The sequence below is a fragment of the Glycine soja genome, chromosome 1 (genome assembly GCF_004193775.1).
Source record: "Glycine soja cultivar W05 chromosome 1, ASM419377v2, whole genome shotgun sequence".
NCBI classification, from domain to species: domain Eukaryota; kingdom Viridiplantae; phylum Streptophyta; class Magnoliopsida; order Fabales; family Fabaceae; genus Glycine; species Glycine soja.
The window spans coordinates 51,916,025-51,933,499 of NC_041002.1; the positions used below are offsets into that span (position 1 = coordinate 51,916,025).

Below are 17,475 nucleotides of genomic sequence, written 5' to 3' on the forward strand. Positions count from 1 at the left end.
GAAACTTCACATTTCTTAAAACATCTTTATTAATGGCGCAACTAAAGTGAAGTTACTTAAGTCACTTTTAGTGGTACTATCATCTGATGCTATAAAGGAATACAAAGTCAATAAGACACTCCATTACAAATACATTCCCGAAAATTAAATTTGAATAAGGTGTGCCACACGAAAGGAGTTAATAATTATGATGATAACAAGTCATTGCCAAAAATAAAATAGATAAGGTGTCCCGCTAGGTTATGATTCAATATTATTACTATATGCCCCCGCTATCGAACGACGAACAGTTTGTCTTTATTCTTTGATTTTATATTGGTATAATATTGATTTCTCCCCCCTAAAAAACAATGAAAGCTAGGATTTGTAAGCTCAATTATTATTTTGTTGTAAAATTAAGAAACACACGGCACAACTATGTCTTCATAGCTGATCGACATAAGCTAATATTGCACACAAAGGGAAAATACTGCCATTTCTGGTCAAATTGCAAATCATGATGTTAATGGATACTTTCCAATTTCCAAACCATAGTCAAACAAACACGCTTAGCTACCTAGCTAGCTAGGAACAATATACATTGGATCATTCACATTATCTACAAAGTTCTAAATTCCTATTGCTAGTTTTACATATACAGATTAATCCATTCCATGCCGTTGATGTAATGGATCTCAGGCACGTAAAACACATCATCCTCATATCCATCAACTCCAAATTCTCCAAAGAATGGTGGGTCCACCGCTTCCATTGACTGTGACTGTGACGAACTAGAACTGTTGCTTGGGACTCTCTCAGCACTCTCTAGCAGCCTCTGAATCTCTTTCTCTGCCTCAGAAAGTTGCTCTTTGAGCTTCAACACCTACAAGCAAAGGTGCCAATATGAAAATAGTTAATATATTTATGATAATATCTAACCAAAGATAAAGCTTAAAGGGGTGTTAAGGGAATATATCTAAATAGAGACACATGATAGGTATTGATCAGAGGCTAATGGCATTTCACGTGGGAACACATGTTACGTGTCTTCTTCACAAGTGGGCCTTGAGCAGGCCCAACGTGTGCTATCCTAATAATATTGTACGGAACTTATCGAACAAATGGAAGAAACAGTGCCTTCTGTTGTCTACTAAGGTGGCAGTTTGCTGTTCTTTTCTTGTTAGTGGTTTTCCCCTTTTTTGTTATTATTATTATTTTTGTTGAATATTTTTCCACATGACTTATCTATGGCTGAGAACTCAAGTGTCACTTGGGTTTCTTCGAGCCCAGAGCTCCTCTCTGCACGTTCATATGGTGGGTCTTGGTTCCACTTTTCTTTACTTTTTTTTTTCTTTCTTGTTTTGCCCTGAAGAATCGGTTGGGGTGCTTCTACACCTCTTTCAACATTTACAGGAATAAACTACTAAGAAAATTTACAAACAAATAAATAAATACAAATCCTAACCTAATCAGTGATCTTAGAGCATTAATTAAGAAATTAAAAGAAGAAATTTTTTTATTGAAATATGCAATTATATGCTACTCATAACTTTTTTTAGAATCTCCTATATTTTACATAATAAATATTTTTTCTTTCAAATTTATAATCAATATTTCATGGACATTGATCAGTAAGATTCATCAAACAAATCAACCAGTTACAAAAGATAAAGAAAACAATAGAGAATAAAAAAATACCAAAGCCACCACAGAAGTAACGTGGTGACATGCTAGCCAGAAATTGACATTTCTGTTATGAGCTAAAGAAAATGACACAACCGTTGAGGGCAAACTGTGCAGTGCTTGGATATAAAGTAATTGATGGAAACAAAAGGAGTTTCAACTTTCAACTTACTCTCTCTATTCTCTAGGCAAGCGTACTACCTCCACTTGCGCTTTCAGTTTCCACAAGGTTAGGCCATAAAGTCAAACTCTTTGTACTGTTTTTTTTTTTTTTACCCAAAAAGTTTCCTAAGCACAAGAACTAATATGGGCCAGTGAAAATGGCTCTCGCTTGTTAATTGCGTGATACCTATGGCTTTTAAATATAGTTAATTTCTCAGAATAATTATTAATTTCTAGGAAAACCAAAAAAAAAAAAAAAAAACTTACATATGAAAAAGAAAAAGAGGTATACCTCAGTCTCTAGGCGACATTTCTCGAGCAAGGTGGCTTCATGATTTTTTTTAAGGTTGGAGTACTCTTCTTCCAACTTTTTGTTCTTCCAACGAGCTCTTCTGTTTTGAAACCACACAGCAACTTGTCGAGGGTCCAAACCAAGCTCCATTGCCAGCCTGTCCTTTCTCTCGGACTCAAGTTTGTGTTCATTTCCAAAGTTTTGTTCAAGGAGATTAACTTGGTCATCACTAAGCTTCCTCTTCTTGTTGGCTTCCGAGGCAGCGTTTTCTCCTCCTTTGTTCTTCTTGTTACGACGGCGTCTTGGCTTCTTAGTGTCTCCTGAAAAATAGTGATACATGGACACGAAAAGTTAAAACAAAGGTGACGTTTTTTATGAATAGAGCTCCAGAGTAACATTTTTGAGTTTGAGCACGCATGTATTCTAATTACCTTGTTGAGCAATAATTTGAGTGTATGCATCAGCAGGGAGTAACTGAGACATGAGCATCATGTGGTCTTGGAAAGGTTGTCGATGATTCATTGTGGTATGTTATGTTAGGTTCCTAGCTCTCTCGCTCGCTCTTCACTGGCTTCGATCTCTTTGATCGCAAAACCAGTGTGATATTGATGTTATCCTCAAAAGGACGATATGTTTTTGGAGAGACAACATAGACCTTCCGCATATATATAGGGAAAATGATGCCTGTCCACTTAATTTGTGTTCAAAGGGTGTGGAATAATGTACTCTAAGAAATGCCCCCAAGTTTTGCAGAAATTTGCAGATCAGTGCCATTCTGTTTTCACTGTTTATTAGTTAATACTCCCTCTAGGTTTTACGTAAAAAAAATTAAGAAAATAAACTTACTTTTTTATTCTAATTGTTGCAGAAAAAAAAAGGCTTCCTTATATGCGGTTAGATGTAACTTATTTTAAAAAATATAATAATTATTGAAAGTTAAAATAAAATATTATAATGATTAAAGATAAAAACATTCAGACAAAATATAACACCAAATAAGATTATTTCATTTATAATAATTACAAATAAAATAATCATAGAGTTCTTTTTTATTCCTTTTTCTTCTCCCTCCGTAATAAATACATGCGCCAAATAATTAAATATTAAAAATCTACAAAAATATAATTGATAAAAGAGTTTAAACTTTACAAATGGCAGATGATACAAACAAAATTTTTAAAAAAATCCGACTCTTTAAAAGAAAGTAAGGGAGTAGTTGTCGAGATTCAAGTGAAGACACACCAGCAAATAAAATATGTACGGACGCATCACAATAGATCATAAGATATACGTACGAGGCATATAATAAGTGGTTTTCATTGTGTATTTACGAATATATGGTACGAAAAGCATTAAACTAAATATTTGAATTTTTTTTAAATTAAATGTTGAATAAAATTTGTATTTTATGTAATAGTAAAAAATTGTTCTTAACTTTTTACTATATATTTATAGACACACAATGGACAACTTCACGTGATAATATGAATATACGTACTTATAATCGATACATTATATTAGATTTTCCTTCTCACAATTTTTTTTAAAAAAGTTATGCTTTCCCCCTTCGTTGATCAAGAATGCATCCATAAAGTTTGAATGTAACATCTTAATTTGTATGGAAATATAAAATTCCTCATTAATATGTTTCTGTTTTTTTCTAAAAAAAAGTGGGTGAAATATTTTTTTTGTTTCATCTAAATTTTGAATTAATTTTCAAAGAATATACCTGGATATATTTCTTCTGGCATATATGTATTCTGCTATTGGCCACACGCACGTACGAAGGTACTAAGTTCTATATATAATAATCTTAAAACTTATTTTCTATCAACATACTTTTTAATATATTTTTTATATAAATTTTATTATTATATGACCTGAGTTAGATTTTATTTAATATTTTTTACTTTTATTTAATGAAATTTTATAATAATAATAATAGTAAAAAATAATGTATTAAAATAATTTATCAAAGAATATGTTTAACCCTTACTATTAGTGTAGTGATTGAAAAATAATCATTTCACTTATATTGCTGAACAAGCCCAGTTGGAAATAATATATCTCAGTTTCTATATAAGAAAATAATAATAATAATAATAATTTCACGCCCTATGTGTATACTTTATATTTAGAAGTTTAAGAAAGTGATAATAATAATAATTAAAAAAGAATAGGAAGGTGAGGAGAAAAAGAAAATGTAAAATTGCAGCGCAAAATGTCAAGTTTTAGAAAGAGAAGGTTGAATGATTAATGAATGCAAAATGGTTTTCTAAAGTCTTTTGTTTGTGTATAAAGGAAAGTTAATTAGACTTTTCCAAATAAGAGATTTACAAAGAAGAGAAGGTCAAAAATACATAATGGTGTGTCAGAAGAGAACATATGCCACCAACCCAGACGCACACCTTTATTCAAAAAAACAAAATAAAAAAAAATTAAAGGGTTGGGTTGTGATCCCAAAGCTGACCACCTCGACCTTAATAAACAATGTAGAGCGGTTAGCCTCTGGATTTGGGACTTGTAAGCAATTTTGTTGTCCAATTGGGTGCTACTCCCTGAATGAGTGAACATTGGCGCTTACAACAACTTCCTCTTCCCCTTTTTATTAGGCATTTCCTCATTGTCTACCTAGTCACCTACAACTTCAAATTTATCATCTCTAAGCCATCTTGAGAAATATAATGATAACATTTATGAAAATACTCCTTAACCTTTATAAGATTAATATATATTTTTTCTTTTAATAGTAAATCCAATGGCTATGTTAATGGTCTTGGAAGAATCCTTTCTCAGTTTTGGGGACAAAGAGTGGCCGTGAATGAGTCTGAAGGGTGGGTGGCGGGATCTGCTGCAGCGGCGTAGCTCGGTAGACTCGGTTCTATAAGTGGAGGATTAAAGAAAAAACAATAAAGTGAAAATTCTTATTTCTTCACAAATCTTCTCATTTGAAAGAGGAATTCTGCATCGGTGGGTCCCATGTCATTTTTAAAAATTTATTCCTACGTCTGCGCAACAAAATCAACGAAGCAGCCCAATTCTCCGTTATTCCGTGCCTTTCTTTCCTCTCTCTCTCTCTCTCCCTTGTTTGGGCGCAACCAATCTAAGTGAGAAAATAAAAAAAGAAAAATAGGTAAAAAAGAAAGGTGATTTACTTTTAAGAGAAATATTTGAATTAAAATGATTTAATAAATTAAAAAATAATAATTAATACTGAATATAATATATTTTTATCCTATATTAAAGTTTTGTTTTTCTGCACGTCATTATATGAATGAGAAAGAAGAGTGCTTCACAAGGAATGTTAGAAAGACACAAGAAAGTTCAATAAACAGTACAAAATTCTTTCCCAATTCGCTCAGTTTAGAGAGAAACTTTATATGCATCAGAGCCACCTAAAATTTTAAAATCATCCCTCCCTCTCCGCCCAAACAAACCATCGACATACTCTCATTTTTCCTCTCTTCTCTCCCCTTCCCTCCTACTTATTTATCCTGTACCAAACCCATCGCTAAATAAGCAAAATCTCTTGATATATATTTATCACTAACGGATTCTTTTTAAAATAAATGGTTAAAAAATTTTCCAATATTATTCTTTAAAATATTTTAATAGAATTGCAACTATTATTTTTGTTTCTTAAAAAAATATTACTTTTGTTTCTTAAAAAAACTATTATTTTTCTTGTTTATAATAAGTGTAAAAATATTTGAAAATTAGTTAATACTAAGATTATACTAAAAAATGATAATTAATTTAAGAAAATTTAACATTATAATTAATGTGGTCTACATATAATAGTATAAAGCACGTACAACTTTATTTTACTAATAGCAATTTAAGCATGCATATATCGTTTTCTCTAGAGTTCATAGGTTTTGCAATTCGAGGGGACACACATATATAGAATCAATTGGCATTCATTGTCAAATTTTTACACTCTTTGATAATAACTTTTGCAAAAAAAAAAAATACAAAAATTAAGCAAAAATATCTTTTACTTACTTGTTTTGTAAATTGAAAATCATATTTGCAAATTGCTATTTTTTTCTTTTAAAATTTTCTTACAAATTCTATGTTCCTTCATATACATTTTAAGAAAAATCGGTTATTTAGGATGCAATTACATATATTTAGTCAATAACTTACATAGGAGTTTTTATCTAATTTGCGTGACTATATAAATCATTTTTATAATAATTTTTTAATATTTTTTCTTCACGTTAATCATTTTATTATACACAAAAGGAGGTTTGGCTCATGATCACATGGTACATAAGTTATTGTAAATTCTCTAATAATATGTCTTCGATTTCTACATACATTTCTTTTTATATATATTTTCTTCTTTGTTGTACATTTTCTTATATGAAAATATTATATTAACATAACATCTCATATAATTAATCTCGGAAAGGAAAGAAGAGGAGAATAATATGTTTGTATAATTATTTTGACATGTGTTATTGAAAAAAATGCAAGTCAAAGTAAAGATAGAATATATAAGTGAGGACAATTTTTCCTCATGAGATAGTTTTTGGAATTGAGTTAGATCTAAATGCATATTCTAAAATGATATCAGATACTATCCTAGATTCATTATAAAGGGACGTTTATCATATTATTCACGCACCAAGGTTAAAGGTATTGGGCGAGAAGGTTTTAGAATGAGTTAAACTCAAATTCACATTTTAAAATGATATCAGAATCTATTTTAGATTTATTACAATGGACCACCTATCATATTATTCATGCATCAAGTTCAAGAGTACTATGCATAAGGAGATGTATATGAAAAAACTCAAGTATCATATCGGATAAAAATAACAAGATAAAATATATACGTGAAATCAACTCTCGTTCTATGAGTTAAATTTTACGATTGAATTAAACCGAGATTCATATTTTAAGATAATATTTTTCATTAAAAGATTACTTATCATATTTTTCACGCACCAATTCTAAATTTAAGTCCTACATTAACTAAAAATAAAATAAAGATATAATATATAAATAATCTCATAAAGTAACTTTTGACATTCAGTTAAATTTACACTCCCATTCAAATGTAATCTCACATAAGATAAGGTAAAGAGAAAATATTCACTGTGGTAACTGGAAAAAAGAAAAAAAGGTTAGGGTTAGGTTAATTTGACTGTAGCGCAACAGCAGCAAACAACGTGGACCGTGCTCTGACTGCTCTCCGTGTCACCATATCAGCACTTTAGATTTCTGACTCTGCTTTCCTTTATTTTTCTTTGCTTTTCCTAATTTTTGTCGTAACCCTGGCCTGTACTGAATTGGAGGAGCGCGATATGGCAACAATCTAGTCAACGTTTAGGAGAATATTCAGATTCATTGCTGGACAAGAAATAAAGCTTGTCCCCTTTGCAATCCTTCAAAAAGGTCTCTCTATCCTAACATGTCGCAACTGATGAACTAGTAGTAGTAGTAGTATAAAAAGTATAGACGGTGGGATCAATGAATGAATTGGCCAGAAAGAAGAAAGAATTAAATAGAAAAAGTTAATTTCCCTGATATTTTAATTTCTTTTCTCCCTTGCCATGCCATCCATGAACATTACTAGCTTATCTTTCAGGGTTTCCTAGCTAGGGAGACAGGGGTTGTTGTAATCTCACCATTCATTGGAGACCTTTCAATGGTGTACGAACTTGCATGGCCTCCTATCGTGTCGTTTTTTAACGAGACTCGATTCGAGACTTTTCTTTTTATTTTTAATAACAGTAACAACAACTGTCAATTGGAATAATTTCTTTACTTAATTTGTTTATTACCAGCTATATATTAATCGTTACTTTCATCTTTGATCAATTATGATTAGTATTAAACTAAATAATACGTTAGATTCTCCTAAAGCCTTATTTTAAATTTTACGAAAGCAAAATAAAGGAAATTTGAATGATTCGATAAGTTTATTAATTCAACACTAGAATCAAGGGAACGTATACCATTGAAGTCAGAAAATGTTAAGAACATACCGATTGAAGGAAAATGATAAGTAATATGTAAAATCTACTTGTACGAATTATGTGCTGTCGTGTTATGACTCAATGAGGGATATGCAAAGTAACAAGAAATCTACGTGTACGAACTTGAACAATCTTACATGCTGCAGTTCTGTTGAACAAAAATAATTTTTATCTTCTTTCTTATGTGAATGAGTAATAATATTGTGCGAAACTTGATTCGCTATCTTTGGAAATTTGAGTAGAAAAAGATGCATTGCTATATCATTTTAAAAGCAGTAAATATTTCAATAATAATATAATAACATGTTATCATCAAGTAATGATAATTTCTCCAAAGTAAGGTAATGAAATTTTTACATATACTAAAAACAACCGAAGATTAGTAATCTCTTTTGTTAAAGAAGGAGATCACTAAAATAGATAGAATTTATCCACTAATATACTAATATCTTCTATTTGTAATATTGAATATTGTCTACGTGAAACGTGGCAAGCTTTATATATGTATTGGGTGGTTATCCTTGGTAGCAAGTAACTTGTCTTAGTATGTTAAATTAGAAAGAAAGCATAAAAAATGTTCATATAAAAACACATTATATATTCACTAATTTAACCTTATAATAATATGATAGAAGAGAAGGGAAAATATCACAAACATAAAATTACGGTGTTAATAATATTTAAAGTACGTAGTACAAATATCAGAATTCAAAGAGAAATCATTCTAGACATAATAAAAAAGAAATTGCCTGGTGGTCTCGTGATGATGAAAGAGAAAACAAAAGGAGAGAGCTGAGTTGTGAGCCGTTAATTTGTTCGAAGCCGGAGTTGAGTCGTACACAAAGTTGAAGCAGAGGCACGGGAAGAGCTGGAGTTTAATCACTCCGTGCCAAAGACACGCACATGGGGGCAACTCAAGCACATCAACGCGTGTCACCACCCCTTGAGGACTTTTCAGGGACCACACACTCCATTTCAACTCCACGCGTAAGCTCTCTATTCAACTAAATTCTGTCACAGCACACGTTATTATTAGAGGGATTATATTTACATACCTCAAATTTTAAATACTTTATTCATATTTTTCATTTTTCTTCTTATCACATTTTATTATTGTTGTGTGTCTAAGAGATAAGTATTGAAAAAGATTTAACTAATGAATCATAAATAATCACATAAACAAATTTAACATCACATATTAATTCAATTTTAAAAATTTAAATTTGTATGTTTTTTTTTCACTTATAGAATATATAACTTGTTTTTTACTAAGTAATTTTAAATTCAATCTTACACTTATATTTTAACAATTATTTATCTCTTATCTCTTTTCATCTTTATCAAAGTGTATACACTAAAGAAGGTGTCAAAAAAATATTTTTCTTATTATTATTAAAAAGAGCTATGATATTTGATTATCACTCATAATTTTTTTAATTTACTTTTTGTTATCACATCATATCATATATAATAATTATAATTTATTTTTGTGTTTTATCACTCTCTCACTAAGTATCAATTAACATGTTGAGTGTCTAAGTATTATATTTTCATATTATTTGTGGTATAGAAAAAAAAGTTAAAAAATGAGATTAAGAAAATTTATATTTTCTTATGAATTTTAATTGTAACTAATAATATATTCTAGAATTTATTGTTATTAATATGAATATGATTCTAGCTACTAACTATTATTTTCTTTAGTCCCTGTCAACTCCTCTTCTTCCTGACACAATCACTGTCTCATCCTCTGATTCGTTATTCCCCCTACACAAGCTGTAGCCGCCACACTTGACAACGGCCACACTCAACATTATTCCAAATTTACATTTTTTTGCGTCCATTTCTGTCCCTGGTGATGTATGAATCTGATAGATTTTACTACTAGCATGGTAGCATGTAGAGAGGGGTTACAACTTACAATTTTTTTTTTACTTAATATGGTGAAAGTGTCTCTACCATACAAAGGAAAGACAAAGGTTCCTTGTCAAAACCTGGCGAAAAAATAACATCTCATTAACTAGGGTGGATTCAATGAACCATGTCCTGAAAGCTAGAAGAAAGTGCGTGAGGAATTCGTCAGCAGTGTCAGGAGCCATGGGGCACTGATTGGGATGGATGCTTAATTTTTTTACATTATTATTATATCCTGGAGCTAGCTCACATAGTTTTCAAGCAAAAGTGAGTGTAGCGGATGTGTTTTGTCATTTTTTCATTTGTGAGCGGGAAAGTTGGGATTATTGTAATGGTGGGTACAATAGACATATTTGTTTTGAGTAAAATAAGATAAGGTGAGATTGCAAAGCAGGAAGGATGCTTCCTCAAGTTTACTAGAGATCGAGTTTATAACTGGATTTAAAGTAAAGATAAATAAAGGTGGTAATAAAGGATAAGGATGAAGGTGCATAGAGCATGGTCAGCAGTGAAAAAAGGAAACAAAGATAGAGAGAGACGGAGAGATTCGCTCGTAAGTTATATATATTCTTCTAGGCAGATCAAGTTGATTTTGTGATTAATTAATTTGGCATTTGTTTAATTAAAGAATGGATAATATATGCCAAAGAATATGCGCGTGGCACGGACGGGATTCCTTTGGTTATGCTTTTGAGTTGTTTTGCAGTCTAATAATTTTGACTTTAACTAAACTACTCAATCAACTTAAACTAAAAAAGGGCTTAAACAAGTGGGTGTCATGTTTATCCCGACACCTACAGCCCTTGTTTCCCATCTTCCAACTTTCATTTAGTTTGGTGATGAGGTATCCTCATCAAGATTTTCAGTCACACACCCCGGCTAATCAAAGTGCATTCCCTTGATTATGGAATATCATATAAGCTTATACTCACTTAAATTAAAGCATATTTGGATGCACCCCGGATCCTAACAAATTAAATCAAATAATAACCACTTAGTCCCCATCTGTTTAATTTCCCACCTCTTTCTTTTCGTAAAGAAACATGGTTCAGAATTATAGTGGTCCCATGAATTTTTTTTTGTTTCAGCTTGCACATTGCATGGACTAATGCGATCCAAGATAAACCTCAAACATATGATCCATGTGTAACAATTTTCATGGGCAGCATTTTATTAACACTTAATTAGTCTCTTCCACCTTTTGAGTGATCAATATATACGTATCACAAATATTATAGAAATTAATAACGAGCAAAAAAAAAACACGTCGTTTAATCATCAGGAATCTCTCAACTCTCAAGCCTTAATTAATTAATATGTTCTCATTTAATCTCAACGTGTGAACAATGTCATCATCCACGCGGTCAATTTTGTTTGTGTTGTATGCGCCACACACAGTAGACTTCCATGTTTCCCTCCTTCCAAACTAATCCATTTCACGTTTTAGCCTCTAAATACGTGCTTAATTTAATGTCAGTAGGTATCTTTTTTTAATACGTAAATATGCAGGCATGGTTTGTGTTCTATATCATTTTTTTATTAAAAGTTTTTTTTAGCTATAGACCTAGTTTTCAACAACCCCTAAATTGCGCCATAATTTGGGCCATTATCTAGTTTTCGGTCACTTATTACTAGTAGGTTAACTGAGCTCTAACTTCAAGATTAATTAAGGGACAGTGGCTCACACGCAACAGAGCCAATCACCCCTTAACGCACGAACCTAAGCAGTGTCGTTGGTTCACGACCTAACAAATGTTTATGTCAGCGCGTGCCTTTGTGTTAGAGAAAGTAATTGGCAATCAACTAAACCCACCCCTATTGGTGAAAAGATGCAAAGGTAGTGTAGTCAAATAGTACTAGAAGAAAAAGAAAAAAGGCATTAAGAAATTAAGGGCCGGGCTTTCTATTGGAATGCAAAGCCCTAGCGAGTCGCTTTCCTAAAAAAGCTTCACATTTAACTATGAAACACACACACATGCAAACATAAAGGTTGGATTATTCCCTATACTTGAAAGCAAGAAATCTCCACACAGCTAAGTCAGTATCTTCGAGAGAGTTGTATATAATAACCAAAGATTCTAGCTAGCTATTACTTGATTATTTAACTTTTTTTAATTAGTCCCTTAATTAATTGCAATTAAAGAAGGAGCAAACGTACGAAACGTGGCAGGTGGACTAGTGGGGATGTGGGGTTTCTTCATCCTTCAATTGATTTCACACTCTTTAAGGGATTCCAAGCTGGCTGTCTTTCATTCTGTAAACTACCACTGGGCTAAGCATGCACATGGTTGCCACTTGCCACTGATGTTGTTTTTATCTAATCCATTGTTTCTTTTCTTTCTTTCATTCCTTTTTATCTTTTCTTCTGCTAACTAGTATATTAAGTGCACAGATTAAGAAATCAATAAATGAAAAATTTATTGAAGATTTTATTATCGTTGTATTAGAAATTAAAAAGAAGTGACACTCAATAAAAAGCTTTTTACAATTTTTTAGTCCTTAATTAGTACTCTTAAGGATATTTTCATTTTTTTTCTTCTTCTAAATTTATTGGGATATATAGTGCTTGGGGGTATCAATCTGATAACCAATGCTTGCATAATAACATAAGACAACTAATTATTAAAAGACAATGCTATATATGGGACATGTGTTGGGCACAAAAAATAGCCGGTTGTCCATCCAACAGATATGGAATCTTGGGGCTAAAGAAGATATCAGTACTTAGATTGATTTCTCAGGAGTCCTTTGATCCCAAGACAACTAAACAAGACTTCTCACCCGCTCTTTCTTGTACTATTTTATTTAAGCTTTGCGTGATGCATCACAATGTTTCGTGGTCCTTGTGCTTGCCTTAAGGCTCTTGTTTTGTGGCTCGGGTTCTTGGATATATATATATATATAGCTTGTGGGCCAGGGACCAGTGTTACTAGCTTGAAGCCTCGAATTCTCAAGCAATATATTAAACGGTTCTAGTTCTGTGTGAATGAACTATATATGCTATGTAGTGTGCTTAATTGACTTCAATTGGAACTTTAGAAGTAAATTTGGACTGGCTAACTAGTATAAAATTAGATCGGGATCAGTGACGACATGACGATGCAAGTATAATTTTATATTCTTCACGAGCTTTATCAAAAGCTTTTTATGGTTAAGAAATCATAAATAAGGATCACATGCAATTAGCAAAATAAAAATTCTTTAACTTACTTCTTTGACTAGCAACCCCCCCCCCCCCCCCCCCCCCCCAAAAAAAAAAAAAAGGAAACTAAAGAACCTACGTACGCCACGTTAACAGAGCAAGTCATGTAAGACTTTTCCTATGTTTACTGCAATTCGTGGAACACATGCATGTGGACATAGATTCTATATATGCAAACTTTTTAAGGAAATACGTGAAGGTGAGACTTTGAAACGGATAGGGCAATAGGAGATCATCAGACAACGTAGGATAAGGTCACGCGTTATGATATTGTCGTACCAAAAATATACAAGTGGGTGAATTAGGGCCCAAAGACAATGTTTCTAAATTATGTAAATCAATCCACACACACAACAACAAAAAAACATCAAATTAATAATCTTGGCTAGGATAAAAATTGATGCTAAATTCCGTAGAAATCTGTATGATATGTGATTCATTAATTATAAACCTGGAAATTATAATGAATATACATATTTATTGGATTAAATACATTTGGTTAGTATATTAAGTTATGGTTTAGGATTACGTAACTTAGGTCCAAACTAATGGATAAAATTTAAGGTTATCTTATATGTGTTGTAAATTAAGTTGTATTTTTTTTCCCACTCCTAAAATTCTAATTGCGTATCCTTATGCAGAGTAGAAGTGAAACATATATATCATGTACTTATGATCCAAGTCTGTAAGAATGGTAATGGAAAGACACTCCTAATAATGAGATGCTGGTCGAAACTGTTATAGAGTAGAAGTCTACTCGCACAAACCTAGTAAACCACTCACAGATTGTATTATATATATATGCTAGCTTCTTCATAGTTTGGGTGCATGTGCATGCATTTTAACGATGGAAGTAAATTACAAATGTGACCCCAAAAAAATGTTAACGTAGTAATTATTCCTTTCACATATCTGTGAAAACATTGAGAAGCTGACAAGGGGGTGGAGGCATCAGCATGCATGTGTTATACATGTAGCAATGGCCGCATGCAACAAATTAACACAGAATGGAGGTACTGCAGGTCTCTAGTAAAGGCACGAAGGAAGAGCATGTGTAGAAGTTGGGGTATGAATTGAAGGTGCTCTTCGTTTTGTGGTGATTCCACGAAGGTTATCCATAATGGTGGCAGGTGGGGTGCAAGTGCAATCGCATGGTTAACTGGATTTCTGAGGCATGGCAATCAACGATTCAACGTTGTGGGTGGACAATGGAGGTAGAATCAATGTGAAGGAAGTTCATATGCCATGTTGTTTAATCAGAAAGATCTGTGGCTTAATGGTACGTACTACGTAGCAGTGGTTTTCTTAGTCTCTATATATAAACAGAATGCTGTGTGGTAGGAAGCTTTGGCACACGAAATGCACAACGCATTCAGCCCTTAAAAATAAAATAGAAAAAAATTTGACAAAAAATAAATGGATGCGGTGTATTCGAATTATCATCATGTTGGTTAAGTGAAATAATGTGTTTGAGGAATTAGACCGTACTAAAAGTGATTAAAATATGTTATTTAATAAAAATTAATCATTAATAAAATTAATAAATATTTTATATCAATGTTATATATATATTATTTTTGTGCGGAATAAATCTTCACATATTTTTTCCTCCCAAAACATATGATATATTTTAAAATTAGCTTCACATGTAAGATTTATAACCTGCCAAGTTTGCGGATTATGTGAGTTGAATTATACGAGATGAAAAGTTGAATCATATAATTTAACCCAGTTTATTTTAATAAGTTACATGGATGAACCCGAAAATTTTAACTCATTTTATCATCCCTTGCCGATCCTTAAGAAAACATATAGTTTAATTTTCTTTATCCACAAAGTAGATAAATTACTTTATGAAAATTATTCACAAGAAAATGAATACAGTTTTCTGTAGCCAGAACTGATTATTATATTTAAGTGCTACTTGGGGGTATAAATATATGCCAACATTTATTTTCGTCTGAGATTTTTTATACTGAATGACTACATTAGCTATGTTGTTATTTCTTATTTGGGCCTTGAGAAATCTAAAATGGGTACCAGGCCCTGTCAGAAAAAATAAGTTTTGTAGGCTGACCTTCCCGCAAAAACCCATTATGGGCCTCAGTTCGATTCTTACAATTATGAAGGCAACTTGGGAACAAATATTCTCACTCTCACAATTATTATTTAAACTACTCAAGTGGATAGTTTATTTTTTATTTTAAAATTGTCCTTTTCACAAAACATACTCCATTGAGTATTATATGCATACATAATCATGATTCTATTCTATTTTTTCAATAACAAAATCATAATTTTATTATGTATTTTTTTTCATCTTTTTAATTAATTTGAATTGTAAGTTATATTTTTTTAAGTAATAAAAGTAATTATGATATAATTTATTATTTTAATATTAATTGATATATTTTTTAATTAAAATTGAAATAATTGAATAGAAATGATCATTTATAAACATGACCAGATTTATTATTGTATAAATTACCTTTTATTAACCATAATCAAATCAATATACTTGGTGTATTTGCTTTAAGTCATACATGATACAAGACAGATTTAGTTTTTGTTCAAATACACCAAGTGTGGCTTAAAGCAAATAATTAATAATGATGAATATCTTATTCATAAATGAAAAGTAAGCGATGTCACAAATACCTTATTCTTTAATGAAAAGTAAATAAATCTTAATAAATAATATATGTTTAAGAGTACGATTTTGAAGAGGAAGGGGGGACGAGATTTTTATTTTAAAATTAATAGGGTGATTTAAAGTTTGAGTGTTGCTAAGGAATTTTTTTTATTGAAATTATATAAGAGCACATTAAAAAATTATAGGATAATATATTTTTATGCATGCCAATAAAATAAAATAAAAATTCTTTACTTTCTTAATCATTGTCTTAAGTGCTCTGATTAACATTTGTCATAAAATATATAGATATTAATTAAATATTTTTTGTGTGTGTGTGAAAGAGGGACTAAAGCCGCAAACCAAATATATTAAAATTCTCTAGGGAAACCTGTATCATTATTTTGTGTAAAACTAATACGGTGGAAAAGCAAAAATTCTACCATTGCCATTTATGGACAAACCAAACTCGGGCTGCAAATTCGCTATTTGGTTTGCCTCTCTAAAAACGTGATGGCAATAAAAAGTACTCCTTTGAGAAATAAAAGGACTTAATCCTACAAATAATGGGGTAACAAACATGATTGGGGGAGTAACCATTCTTCAACGTTTGAATAGACAGAATTGAGGCACGTGAGTTTGGTTGCAACAATTTTGAAGAGAAATAACATACAATTGCTCTGGGATCCAGAAAGTAAATTTCTCTCTCCACAAAAATCATCTTGAATGGTAGAAATTGATTGTTTGTACTTAAAACCAATTTTTTGACCAAAATAATCGATTTATGTTTGGTTTATAATCGATTTTTTTTATTAGAAGTACTCACATAAGAACATAATGTTATTCTTGTGTCTCAATTTAATTCCCTCCTCTCTATTTTAGTTATACCAAACAATTTTATAATATCATTTCTATTTTATTTTTAACCTATTTTACTTAAAGCAAACAACATATTATATCATTTTATTTGTACTCTTTCTCTTTTTTTAAATTATTTATTTTCTATTTTTATCTACTCTATTTCTTTTCTCTAAACCAAACACAAACTAAAAAACTTAAAAGTTAAAACCTCTTGCCCAAATAGATTGTATGTTGAGGAAAATGACCCATAATTCGAACAACAACCAAGATTTAGGCCATAAGTCATGATCATATGGCCAATATGGTCTGTAAGGACACCAAATTAAAAGATTAGTTAAATATTATAATATTAAATTTATACTGTATTTATTTTAAAAAAATTATTAAATTAGAGTATATTTATTGCAAATAAAAAATTCTCTTCTTTTCCTTTATTTTTAAAACTCTTCCAAACAACACCTTTATAAAATATCAAACATTCATCTCAAGGTAGTTGAAATTGGATTCAGATTCTTAAAGCACCATCTCATATTCAAATTTCATTGATAAAAAAATATTTAGTTGGAAGATCACACCCCGTTAAAGGGGCAAACCAAATTTTTTGTTAGAAACTAAACTTGCCATGAACAAAACCAATAAATGCTTTAAAAATATAACATGATAAAAAATGCATCTCAATAATTACATAGTCAACCAAATAAAAAAAAGTACTTAAACTTATAAGACTTATACAATCAATCAATAACAAATAACTTAATGT

At 31.1% G+C, this 17,475-nt stretch overlaps 1 protein-coding gene across 1 annotated transcript; it reads right to left on the reverse strand.

Moving 5' to 3' along the window:
* Nucleotides 1-475: 475 nt before the first annotated feature.
* LOC114420912 (homeobox-leucine zipper protein ATHB-40-like) lies at nt 476-2,770 on the reverse strand. The gene is made up of 3 exons (XM_028386625.1): nt 2,548-2,770; nt 2,117-2,436; nt 476-862 (listed from the first exon to the last, which is right to left on the reverse strand). Exons 1-3 carry the CDS (start codon nt 2,636-2,638, stop codon nt 629-631), a joined length of 645 nt encoding a protein of 214 aa, XP_028242426.1. The 5' UTR covers nt 2,639-2,770; the 3' UTR covers nt 476-628.
* Between the last annotated feature and the right edge of the window lie 14,705 nt (nt 2,771-17,475).

Coding starts and splice junctions, on each gene's coding strand:
- LOC114420912 (XM_028386625.1), bottom strand. CDS start 2,638: ATGAATCATCGACAACCTTTCCAAGACCACATGATGCTCATGTCTCAG. Junction 2,437..2,547: donor TCAAATTATTGCTCAACAAG/GTAATTAGAATA, acceptor ACTATTTTTCAG/GAGACACTAAGAAGCCAAGA. Junction 863..2,116: donor AATGTCGCCTAGAGACTGAG/GTATACCTCTTT, acceptor CTTTGCTTGTAG/GTGTTGAAGCTCAAAGAGCA.